This window comes from Phalangium opilio, unplaced genomic scaffold (genome assembly GCF_054372755.1).
Source record: "Phalangium opilio isolate 3A_F unplaced genomic scaffold, DU_Popi_V2 ptg000088l_1, whole genome shotgun sequence".
Taxonomy (NCBI): Eukaryota; Metazoa; Arthropoda; class Arachnida; order Opiliones; family Phalangiidae; genus Phalangium; species Phalangium opilio.
Window position 1 is genome coordinate 4,454,741 of NW_028324193.1, and position 12,356 is coordinate 4,467,096.

The 12,356-nt window shown below is 35.9% G+C and overlaps 1 protein-coding gene across 1 annotated transcript; it reads right to left on the bottom strand.

The window, feature by feature from the left end:
• Positions 1-11,204: 11,204 nt before the first annotated feature.
• Positions 11,205-11,897, bottom strand: LOC149649470 (deoxyuridine 5'-triphosphate nucleotidohydrolase-like). The gene is made up of 5 exons (XM_089849464.1): positions 11,788-11,897; positions 11,640-11,731; positions 11,527-11,571; positions 11,309-11,459; positions 11,205-11,256 (listed from the first exon to the last, which is right to left on the bottom strand). The coding sequence occupies exons 1-5, from the start codon at positions 11,895-11,897 to the stop codon at positions 11,205-11,207; spliced, it is 450 nt and encodes a 149-aa protein (XP_089705590.1).
• Between the last annotated feature and the right edge of the window lie 459 nt (positions 11,898-12,356).

Consider the following 12,356-nt stretch of genomic DNA (forward strand, 5'->3'; position numbering starts at 1 on the left):
TTGGTAAGATTGTTCAAGGCAGGACGAACGTAAGGTTGCAGATCTTTTCATTAACATGAAAAAACTGGAAAATCAGGGTAGATTTTATTCATATGATATTCATTCAGGATTTATAAAATATTTGGATGGGGCTACTAGATATTTTGGTTCTCGGATTGAGTCATCTTAATTAATTTATTATTTACCGATTTTTACGAGATTTGGTGGAATTTCAGTAAATATATATGGCAGTAGGCAAGGGGACGTGACTTAACAAAACTCCCCATGAGAAAGGACGTGTGGCCTCCTCCAAGTGGTGTTTCTCGGGTAACGCTAGTGCCACATTTTAAGCAAATTTTATACAATTTTCCAAATAAGTGAATGCCTTTCCAAAATATGTTGTTTATCATCCCAAATATTGTTACGCCTTTTCCAAAATATTGTGGATAATGTTACGCCTTTTCCAAAATATTGTTGTTTATCTTCATTTACTTCCCAAATAATATTACGCCTTTTCCAAAATATTGTGGTTTATCTTCATTTACTTCCCAAATAATGTTACACCTTTTTCCAAAATATTGTTGTTTATCTTCATTTGTTTCCCAAATAATGTTACGCCTTTTCCAAAATATTGTTGCTTATCCCAATTTACTTCCGAAATAATCTACGCAATTTAGCAAAATATCGCTGTTTATTTTTAAAATACAAGTTCAGAAGTACCCGAACCCCAAAGATACAAGTTCAGAAGTACCCGACCCCCAAAAATACAAGTTCAGAAGTACCCGACCCCCAAAGATACAAGTTCAGAAGTACCCGACCCCCAAAAATTCAAGTTCAGAAGCAGGGTGGGAAATAAGGATTTTTTTAAACTGGCCATTGGGCCAGCGACCCCTCTGGCCTGGAATAAATAAACTGGTCCATGATCACTGACCAGGGCGCGTCGTCTGCTAAATTGAAGAAGTGGATAATTAAAATATATTAGCTAATGTCTGGACTCTGGAAACCCTTGAATTTTCTTAGTGGTCCTGTGGACCACTGACCCCCTCCGATTTTATTTTTAAACTGGTCCAGGCAATTTTTAAACTGGTCATTTGCCCTGTGCCACCGCCTTATTTCCCACGCTGTTCAGAAGTACCCGACCCCCAAAGATACAAGTTCAGAAGTACCCAACCCCCAAAAATACAAGTTCAGAAGTACCCGACCCCCAAAGATACAAGTTCGGAAGTACCCGACCCCCAAAGATACAAGTTCAGAAGTACCCGACCCCCAAAGATACAAGTTCAGAAGTACCCGACCCCCAAAAATACAAGTTCAGAAGTACCCAACCCCCAAAAATACAAGTTCAGAAGTACCCGACCCCCAAAGATACAAGTTCAGAAGTACCCGACCCCCAAAGATACAAGTTCGGAAGTACCCGACCCCAAAGATACAAGTTCAGAAGTACCCGACCCCCAAAGATACAAGTTCAGAAGTACCCGACCCCCAAAGATACAAGTTCAGAAGTACCCGACCCCCAAAGATACAAGTTCAGAAGTACCCGACCCCAAAGATACAAGTTCAGAAGTACCCGACCCCCAAAGATACAAGTTCAGAAGTACCCGACCCCCAAAGATACAAGTTCAGAAGTATCCGACCCCAAAGATACAGGTTCAGAAAATTTTAATTAATATTAAATCTCTAACCGAGCCCAGTTACCCCTATGGGTGAGTTGTGGTAATGTGGAGTTTCTTTTAAGCTAAAAAATAACGATAACGAAAGCGAAAACTCCGGCCACAAGTACTACTACTACTACTACTACTATGGCTCGGGTCAAACTAAGAGCCTCATCGTATACTACGATGTGGCTAAAAAGGCACCACTATATTTTATGACAATTTTTATAATGTTTTATTTACAATTTGTATTATATTCCTTTATACAGAAAACAAAAAAAATCGGGAAAAAAACGAATTTTGTACCATGACTTTATACAGAAAGAAAAAAAACAATACAAAAACAAAAAAATAAATAAAACAAATTATAATTTTAATTGATAAAACAAAACAAAAAAATAAATTAACTTGGCTTGACGCTCGTCTTGGGGGAGACGAGCTTACGAGAAGCTCGTGCTTCTCGATAGCGTCCCAATCCGCGTAAAATGGGGACTGCCAGATTAACGGAAACATTAATGAAATTAATAAAGAAGTAATTTCTCTGAAAATTCCACGTGAAATATACCTTGGGGTCCGATGTGGGGCATTTTCCCGTATACCTCCACTCCTTTCCGCCTTTTTTCAACTATTTATAAGAGAGACGAAAACATTTTAACTGATGTAATTGGCACAATGCCAACGCTTCCGAGGGACAACCCTTTAAGCTAACTTACTTTGGCTTTTTCCCAAGAAAAAGTGGGATCTTGGGCCGCCTCTCTGGGCTCATTAATGCCCGCTCCTTGCGCCAAGTCAGGACCCTCCTCCTCCTCTTGGGTCTGGGGTGGAGGCTGGAGCCGGAGCTGGCGCCGGAACTGGGGCTCGAGCTTTGGACGGAGCTGGCGCTGGCTCTGGGGCTGGCGCTCGGTCTGGCGCTGGGGCTCGAGCTGTCCGATAAATTCTGAAAGGTTAAATACGAATATATACTTTTAACTTAAAGCAGTTTAGGAAATAGGAACATGCCCGCTACCCGCGAGTTCAAAAATATTACGAGCATTACCCTTTTGGTAATAGGCCTACCCCTTCCCGTGACGACTTACTCTAATCTCGTCCCTCCCTCAATTTGCCAACCTTTTTGAGTTAACTCGATGTTAAAACTCGCGAATTTTATCCTAAAAGAGTACCGGCAAAAGCGGTTAATTTGTTCTGGTTTAGGAGATTACGTCTAATTTTAAGTAATTAAGTCCGTTTATAGAACACCAGGGAAAATCAGTTGAAACACGTGGACGTTGGCCTACTACTACAAACTCAAAATCATCTTAAAGTGGATTATTTTTACTTACCATCGTATCTTCTATGAATGGAAGAAGTTTGTTTTCTACCGCGGTTTCTTCGCAGGACGCCGTTTCTTCATAAGACGAAGGCGTGAGAATTTCTTCCTCGAAACTAGACATTGTGGCTCGAGGCGACAATCGCGTAGTATCTGAAATAAGATTCGAAAGCGGGAGCTTATATATACTTGGCAAATTTTTTTACCAAGCCATTCCATTTGGTATCGTTCCTCCCTCCCCCGAAAAGATTCCTTCGGCCAATCGGAGCCTCCGAGATATCTAGGCCCATGCACGTAGCGAAGCGAGAATATTTTTTGACTAATTTAGTTCGCCGTGTTTTCCCGCTTGGTGGCGCTTTCAGCACCGTAAAATAAACAAGTTCAGCGTCATGATCCCGTCGACTGCTACAATATTAGGGCAAGGTATAGACGTAGAGCGGTGAAGCCGAGGTCGCGGATAGTTAAAAAATGTTTTTGAAAATTTCCGAAGACCTTTATTAAACAATCATTCCAAAGAAGTAAAGGATAAAAATGTTAAGGTTAAAAAAATGAAAGGTTTTGAAGGGGTAAAAAATCCTCTAATGGTATATGAAAACTGTGAATTAGCAACTTCAAAAACAAATGTTATGAATTAAAAACCCCCTTTTTCACCCCCTGTAACTTTACACTTTATTTTCTCAACTAATCCTTATTAAAACCACCCCAAATCACCCTTAGGCACCCGCTGAATAGGATATATTTTGTCAACCAATAATCAATCCGGATATTTCTGGCGGGTGATTCGAAAAATTCTGTACTTTAGTCAGTCGAGAAAATTCGAGTTTATTCCCGAAAATCGAGCAAATTAATCAAAACAATTGATTTAGAACGATTAATTATCAAGGAAAATGGCTTATTCAACATCTTTTTTAATTATTTAACACCAATTTAAAAATCTCGTACCCTTAGGCACCCAAAAAAGGCCATAATTACAATTTAAACGCTTAAATTTTAATTATCAATGTCTCCTAAAACAATAGAGATTACAAATATAATTGTAATTAAACTAATTAATGAGGTAAACTTTCATTTCTACCCTTTGATAACCTCAAAACAACGAAAGCCCAATATGATAAATATTCATCTCTAACTGATACGATAAAGGCTCGACAGATGCCGGGAGTGCATGCACGAAAAATATCTTCAACTTAACTCCGCCCACAATTCTGTACTTTAGTCAGCTTAGGCCCCTAATGAAACGAATTATCCCGGCCTAATTGGTTTCATTATTTGAATATAAACGAGTGGTAAGTAGTAGGATTTTGAGAGTCCTGGATCAAAAAAGCGGTGAAATTGCGGTGGAACGGCGGTGAAAAACTTTTTAATGTTAAGATCCCATAGACATTTAACATGGTTGAGAGTTCTAGATCAAAAAGCGATGAAAACTCGGTATAGCAAGCAGGGTTGGCAAGTTTTAAACAAATTGTTTTAAACTTTGGTTTAAAACTTGTTTTAAACAGCCATGAAAAAAAAACATTAATTTGTTTAAAACGTTTTAAACAAACAGTTTAAAACATGTTTTTTATGGAGAGGAATTTCGAATATTTTTAACTCGTTTTATTTGAAAATGAGCGAAAATATTAAATAATAGAAATAATAAGCTTCAGTCAAAACCTTGCAATAATTTAACTGTTTCATATGAGTGTTTAATTGTTTGGAAACCCTTCCAGTGTATTTATCCGTTACCAATCTGTATTGAAGACTGATATTCAATAATTTGATTTGGAATAACTTATTTTGTCGTCTACCTAAGGTAAAGGAACAACGTTTTTCTACGCTGTTGGTACATTTTACTGTTCTAAAGTGAGTACGCGTAATATTTAAAGCCAGGCCCTTGTCAGTTCTAAAATTAATACGCTTAATCCGTAAACGGAAAACATGAAGCACCTACAAAGTAGAAAGGGGTGGTGAAGTTTCAAATGTATGAGTTCTGACCAAGAAACTCTGCAGTATGGAAGCGAAAATTCCTTAATAGTGGCCAGAAAAGAAATCAAGCATTTGGACATTTGGGGTTAAATGAACAATTTTACCCATCACCCTCATTTTGTATGCGCTATTAAAAATTACATTTTCGTTTTGAAAAGATCTCTTGCTCTTTTTAAACAGTCAGTAGAACATTTCAAATATTCAAAATAGATCCCTCAACACGTACCCCTTTTAATAAATTAATTTCATGATAAAATGTTTTCGGAAAATCTAATTTTAAATCGTGTTTTAAACATTAAAAACACAATTTTTTTACCACATTTTGGCCAACGCTGGCAAGGACCCTTTCTTACACCTTCAAATTCTAAATTTTAGGAGCTCTTGATTTCGTCTTTTCGTGTTTTTTTTCTCAATACGTTTTCGTGGTCTGTTGGTCAAGCTGTATGATACTCGCTTTGGGTTCAAGTGGTCCCTGGTTCTAATTCCACACGGACAATTTCTTACACCTTGAAATTCTAAATTTAAGGAGCTCTTGCTCTTTTTAAACAGTCAGTAGAATATTTCACATATTCTGTATTGGTCGCTTAACACGCACTCCCTTCAAAATAATTAATATCATAAAATAATTTCGGAAAATCTAATTTGTTCTTGAAAAAGCTCAAATATGTTATTTTTCAATTAATTTGGAGGGAATAAATCGATTAACAATTAAATAAGTTGATTGAATTAAATTGTGATTAAGGAATAAATTAATATAAATAAAGAAAAATCGCAATGTCGGATCTTCAGTCAATTGACAAACGTCACTCTCATCGTTTGTTTTTTCTGTCTTGGTCCAAACCAAGACCATTTTGTTTAATCAAGCAGGCTGTGAAAATAAGCGCCTTGCGCTAGCGGGAGTAGTGGCTTAAATGGAGAGCCGCGATGTATAATATATAGACTATTAAATCTGCAAGAGTGATTTTAAACATGTTTAAAACTAGGTTTTTTTGGTGTTTTTTACTGTTTTTTTCTACTTGTTTAAAAAACAGTTTAAAACAACAAATCGTGTTTTAAACAATAAAAAACACAACTTTTGTTTTTTTTAAAAAAAACTCAATTTTTGCCAACCTTGATAGCAAGGGTGAGAGAACTAAACCAAAAAGCGGTGGTTATGGTTGTAGCTTATCTATTGTGAGATAAAGATATCAAAAATTATTGGTATATAAACCTTCACTTTCGGAAAACTAACATATTCGAGTAAAAAGGAATCTGAATGATATGAGTAAATAATAGTTCTTTTTATTTAAATAGAATTAAGCTATACTAATTAAATGATATTTAATTTGAAATAGATAATATACACGAATATTTCTTATTGGTAAAATCTTAGTGTCTCTTTCCCCTATTCGGCAGAAAGTCTACTGTAGTTTTGTTTCCCCTCTCAGAAGAAAAAGTGATCGAGATTACACCGAAGTTAGGTGTACGACTGGGGTTAAAAGATAGTTCGGTTATTCAACGAGCGCCTTGAAGAGAGCAGTATCAACGATTCAAAGGGCGCGAGGATTTCCAATATATGGTCGCGTATCTTTTAGATCAATGCGCTTTGTATACAATACTTTTCGAACACCAAGTATCTGAAAGTGCGAAAATCGCTCGTGTTACGAAGAAATGCGCGATATTTAAAGATAAACCTCCTGAACATCAAGATATCGAGTACCAGAAGCAGGTGGAAATTTTGAAACGATTAATATTTGATAGAAGTACCATTATTTTAAAGTATTTAGATGACGAACGGTTATTTACCCTATTGGGTCACGGTATAAATCAAACAAGAGTTAAAGCCCCGGAAACGGATTCACCGACGCCATTGTGTTTAGAAGAAAAAGCCGAATTTTACGGAAATGACTTTATAAAATATATACGGCAAGAAGTGAGTAAATTAGGGACTCTCGATAGTATCTACGAGGAATATTTATCCTTTTTATTTCCAGATAGTCGTTTATGTAATCTTCTCTATAACGTAAGAAGCGTTTAAGGTTGCTCTCGGTGTAGTGGTTAGCGCGTTTGTTCGCCAATCATTAGGTCACGAGATCGAATCCCGCTTTAACCATCACATCGAGTTCAACCTTTTATTTCAAAATAAAATTGGATAACTTGTAAATCCTCATTTATTGTAGTTTTAGTGTGCTTTGATGTATCAAATAATGGGCGTTTAAATTTAATGAAATTAAAGAAAGAGGCAAGCAACCATCATTTCATCCATTCTATAAAAGATAATTTTATTCAGCATTATTATAATGTTGATAACAAGTCATAGCTTTTTCATCATAAGTATTATTAGTATCAAGACTTATAAAAATTTTTGAAACAACTGCATTTTGCCATGGACATTCTCTTTATAATCCATGGTAATGAGGATGTATTCGTCTACATGTATCATCATCCATTATTGTCATAAGAGGAGTTAAAAAACTATTTTCGCACCAACTATTTTGATCTCTTATAATTTCATCATGAATATCTCGAATGTCGCAAACAGTATGGTATGTAATTTTTTGAATAATGTCCCATTTTTTGTCAAGGTCATGTTTATCACCATCAAAACAAGCGGAACATATTTTATGAAAGAATCTTAAATCGGGATCATTTTCATGAGAACGGGAACAGAGAGGATCTCCAAATGGGCAATCGAAATGCATTTGGCACAAGTAATAATGGTAGATAACGTGTGTTTTTTCAATCCACATCGGTATGTATTCATTTTCCGCCATCATGAAATTGAATTCTGGGTAAGACTTTGAAGATCCTTCTATGATGTTTGAATCAAAAAATCCGTCTAATATATCCAAAAGAGCTGCACCTTTTTGAGTGACTGGACAAAGAGAAGATTCCCGAAGCTGAGGGTCCAACGTGCGTGCGATTGATGTTGGTAGTATTGGCGAGTGATGGAAGTTCCATCTCGAGGCCGTTCCCATATTAAATGATTCCCGAAACACTCCGACCATACTATCCTTACATAAATTAAAAAGTGTAGGAGGATTCATACCTTTAAGTTGGTGTGACTGTCGTCGAGGTATTATCTGTAATGCTGTGTAGAAAAATTGATGGTTCTATACTGAAAATGTTAGATATTTATACTAAAGTTCTGTAGCGTAGTTTACATACTAGGGGAAATCGACCCAAAACTTACAGTTGACATAGAACATGCGGTTTAATTTATTGCTATTTGCTCCAAACCTACATACTCAGGGAAATCAACTCGAAATTTAAAGTTGACATAGATCTAGTGGAGATTCGTAGCTTTTAATGTGTAAAACTCAAAACACTTGAGAAAATTGGTAAAATTTTATTTGGAGATTTATTAATTTAATAAGAACATGCAGTTTAATTTATTGCTATTTGCTCCAAACCCACATACTCGGGGAAATCAACTCGAAACTTAAAGTTGACATAGACCATGTAGTTTAATTTATCGGTATTTGCTTCAATCTGTTTGCTTGGGTGTTCATGAAAGGTATTTTATGAAAATAGGGTGAAATATATATATATATATATATATATATATATATTCGAATGAACCCCATTACGTTTACAAAAATTCGAATGAACCCCTTAAGTTTTACAATAATTCGAATGAAACCCTTATATTTTACAATAAATCGAAGCGAACCCATTAATTTTACAATAATTCGAAGCGAACCCATAACATTTACAATAATTCGAATTGAACCCATTACGTTTACAATAATTCGAATTGAACCCATTACATTTACAATAATTCGAATGAACCCCATTACGTTTACAATAATTCGAATGAACCCCATTACGTTTACAATAATTCGAATGAACCCCATTACATTTACAATAATTCGAATGAACCCCATTACATTTACAATAATTCGAATGAACCCCATTACATTTACAATAATTCGAATGAACCCCATTACATTTACAATAATTCGAACCGAACCCCATTACTTTTACAATAATTCGAATGAACCCCATTACATTTACAATAATTCGAATGAACCCCATTACATTTACAATAATTCGAACCGAACCCCATTACTTTTACAATAATTTGAATGAAACCCAATTACGTTGTTTTACAAAAATTGTTCAAAATGGGCACCATCAACGTTTAAGCAAACTTCGTTTGAAAGATTCACGAACACGTTCGAAGATTTCTGGCGTGTTACGGATGCTATTACATCCATCAATTATCCTTTGTCGTAAGTCTTCGAAATCGCGAACTTCACTTCGGTATACCATGTCCCAAAGAAAAAAATCGCATGGGTTGAGATCGGGAGATCTTGCTGACCACGCAACAGTTCCGCCTCGACCTATCCACCTCCGGGGAAATGCGAAAGATTTTTAAGCCGTTAACTTCTGACGTTGAAAACAACCCTAATGTTTAGACCAACACAGCATAATTTGTTTTTAACGTTAGAAGTTGTAGGTTTTTTACAGACGGCATAAATGTGTGTGCCTTAACGTGCTTCATGGCGTACGTGCACATTTGGAAGCTTATCTGGAACTAATCATGGTGTACTTCACGAATTAATGCAGAGTACTCAGATATGCATCTTATTTATGGACTGGATCGGGGAAATGCGGTGGAAGCTCGGCGCTTGTACCAGGAGCACTTTCCTTAACGACAAGTTCTTAATCGACAAACATTTACGGCAGTTGACAGACGCTTGAGAGAAACCGGGAAACTTCAACAGTCGGGACCTGAACCTCGTGCGGCGATTGTTCCCGAGGATGTAGAGGACACCGTTTTGACAATTTTCGAAGATGATCCAACAACCAGTACCAGGAACGTCGGGCGGCAATTGGGCGATAACCATGTACTCGTCTAGAAAATCCTTCGAGGACATCATTTCCACCCATACCATTTGCAAAAGGTACAAGCTTTAAACAAAGCTGATTATCCGAGACGGGTCGATTTCTGCCAGTGGATAGGTCGAGGCGGAACTGTTGCGTGTCCAGCAAGATCTCCCGATCTCAACCCATGCTATTTTTTCTTTCGGGCCATCTCAAGGACTTGGTATACCGAAGTGAAGTTCGCGATGTCGAACACTTACGACAAAGGATAATTGATGGATGTGATAGCATCCGTAACACGCCAGGAATCTTCGAACGTGTTCGTGAATCTTTCAAACGACGCGCGCAAGTTTGCTTAAACGTTGATGATGCCCATTTTCAACAATTTTTGTAGAACAATGTAATTGGGTTTCATTCGAATTATTGTAAAAGTAAAGGGGTTCGATTCGAATTATTGTAAAAGTAAAGGGGTTCGATTCGAATTATTGTAAAAGTAAAGGGGTTCGATTCGATTTATTGTAAAACTTAAGGGGTTCATTCGAATTATTGTAAAAGTAATGTGTCTAATTGAAGTAAAGAATAAAAGACTGGTCAGATACCAGTACATCTGAACAAACAAGTAACCGATTAAATTCTAAGTTAAATTCTAAGTTTTATTAAAAGTGTGCTACTTCATGGAGAACTATATTTATTTTATTTAAAGTTTAAAATCAGGAGCTTTCGAGTCGTGACTCTTCCTCAGCTAGTCATAATACCTATTAAATTTAAATTTACGATTAAAAATTTCCTTTTTACATCGATTCATGATTTTTTTAAACAATGACTACCCCTTATCTGTTAAGTTTTTTAGATTTTTAAAACCACCCCATCCTCCTATAGATATTTGCCCTTTATCTAAGTTCAATCTCCCCCTATCTCTAATATAAACTGCTTCCTTGAACCCTCTTCTATACCAGTTTGTTTCTTGGCATATGATTTTCGTCGTATCCCAAGTAACCGATATCTGTGCTACTTTCCTTACCTTTAATTACAATATTTAATAAAAACAAAGGGATTAACGCTTTTGGCCGTTTAACACGTTCACGGTCTTCCACTATGTTTGAACTTATTTCGATCATTGCCTTATGCTCAATAATAGAAAACAATTGGGTCAAAACCACAATACTAGTGCTATAATTCTGCAAAATCTCCTTGTTTTTCGGCCTACTTTTGAGAGCCCATAACGTCGCAACGGAGCGCTTTACCCCAAAACGTCATAGGACCTGCCGGACTCCTATTGATCCAAGAAACATGCCTGTTAATTTGTGCCAGACTTTCCAGAAACACCCTGTATATATAATTAAACTTGAATAATCAAAGAATACCGCGCTATTTTTATCAATTTCAATTAAATTAAGAGCGTACGTTAATTAGAAATGATTATTTTATTTACCAGTTTTACAAACAAAACACATTTGGTTAATATGTACATACAATATTTTAGTTTCATCAGTTCAGTTCGGAAGAGCCGAATCCTTTTTCGCCTCTACCGGTGTGTTGGGGAGTCTTATATGAAAATGAAATTATTATGTCGATACGATTTAATGGGATGTTTTACCTTGCTTTACACTCTTCTAGATCCGGGTATGCGATTTTCTCACAGATAAGTTGGGCAATTCTCATACATTTATTAACTTTAAATTCGCTTTGACCAAAATTGAAAACTATAACACCCACATTTCCACGGTAATCTTGATCAATTACACCTCCTACAATGAATTTTAGGAGCAAAATTGTAACGTTACCGTTCGTGGGTTTAAAGTATATTTTTCGTACCCCCAATATCTAAGATATTGTTCAACGCCATTCCCGATTTTGGTGCTGTAAAGTGTAAACCATAGTAAATCATGAAATAGACATAAAATTTAAAAATGAAACATTCTACATACCTATTCTCCCGTAACAACCGTCTGGAACCTCGATTCGTAAATCCGTTTTGACTAACGTACGAGACATTGAAGATACAGTATAATCGTACGCACTGTAACAAGGTTGATTTTGAAAAAACATAATTTTCTATTTTATTTATTTAATTACCTGTACAAGTCATATCCTGCCGATTTATCCGATGTTTTGGTAGGGGTAAACGCGTTCGATGATATTTTCACGTATTTCACCAGGCAGTTTCGCGGAGACGAAGTAGTCATGTTAGCTGTAGAACTAAACTTTTATTTTTTTCTTTAACTTAATCAATCAAAGCGAGAGCGGGAATGGATAACAATAGTAGAGATTCGTAGCTTTTTATATGTAAAACTCAAAACACTTGAGAAAATTGGTAAAATTTTATTTGGAGATTTATTAGTTTAATAATGTTGAAAAGTGGTGAAATATGGAGGTTGTGGATTTTTGTTAAAAAATTTATTTGGAGATTTATTGATTTAATAAGAACATGTAGTTTAATTTATTGCTTTTTGCTCCAAACCTACATACTCAGGGAAATCAAATCGAAACTTAAAGTCGACACACTCTAAAATACACTAAAATTACAATAGAACAAATGAAAAACTTAAATTACAACAAAATACACTAAAACTACAATAAAGCACACTAAAATACACTAAAACTGCAATAAAACACATTAAAAATCACTTAAACTGTAATAAAAC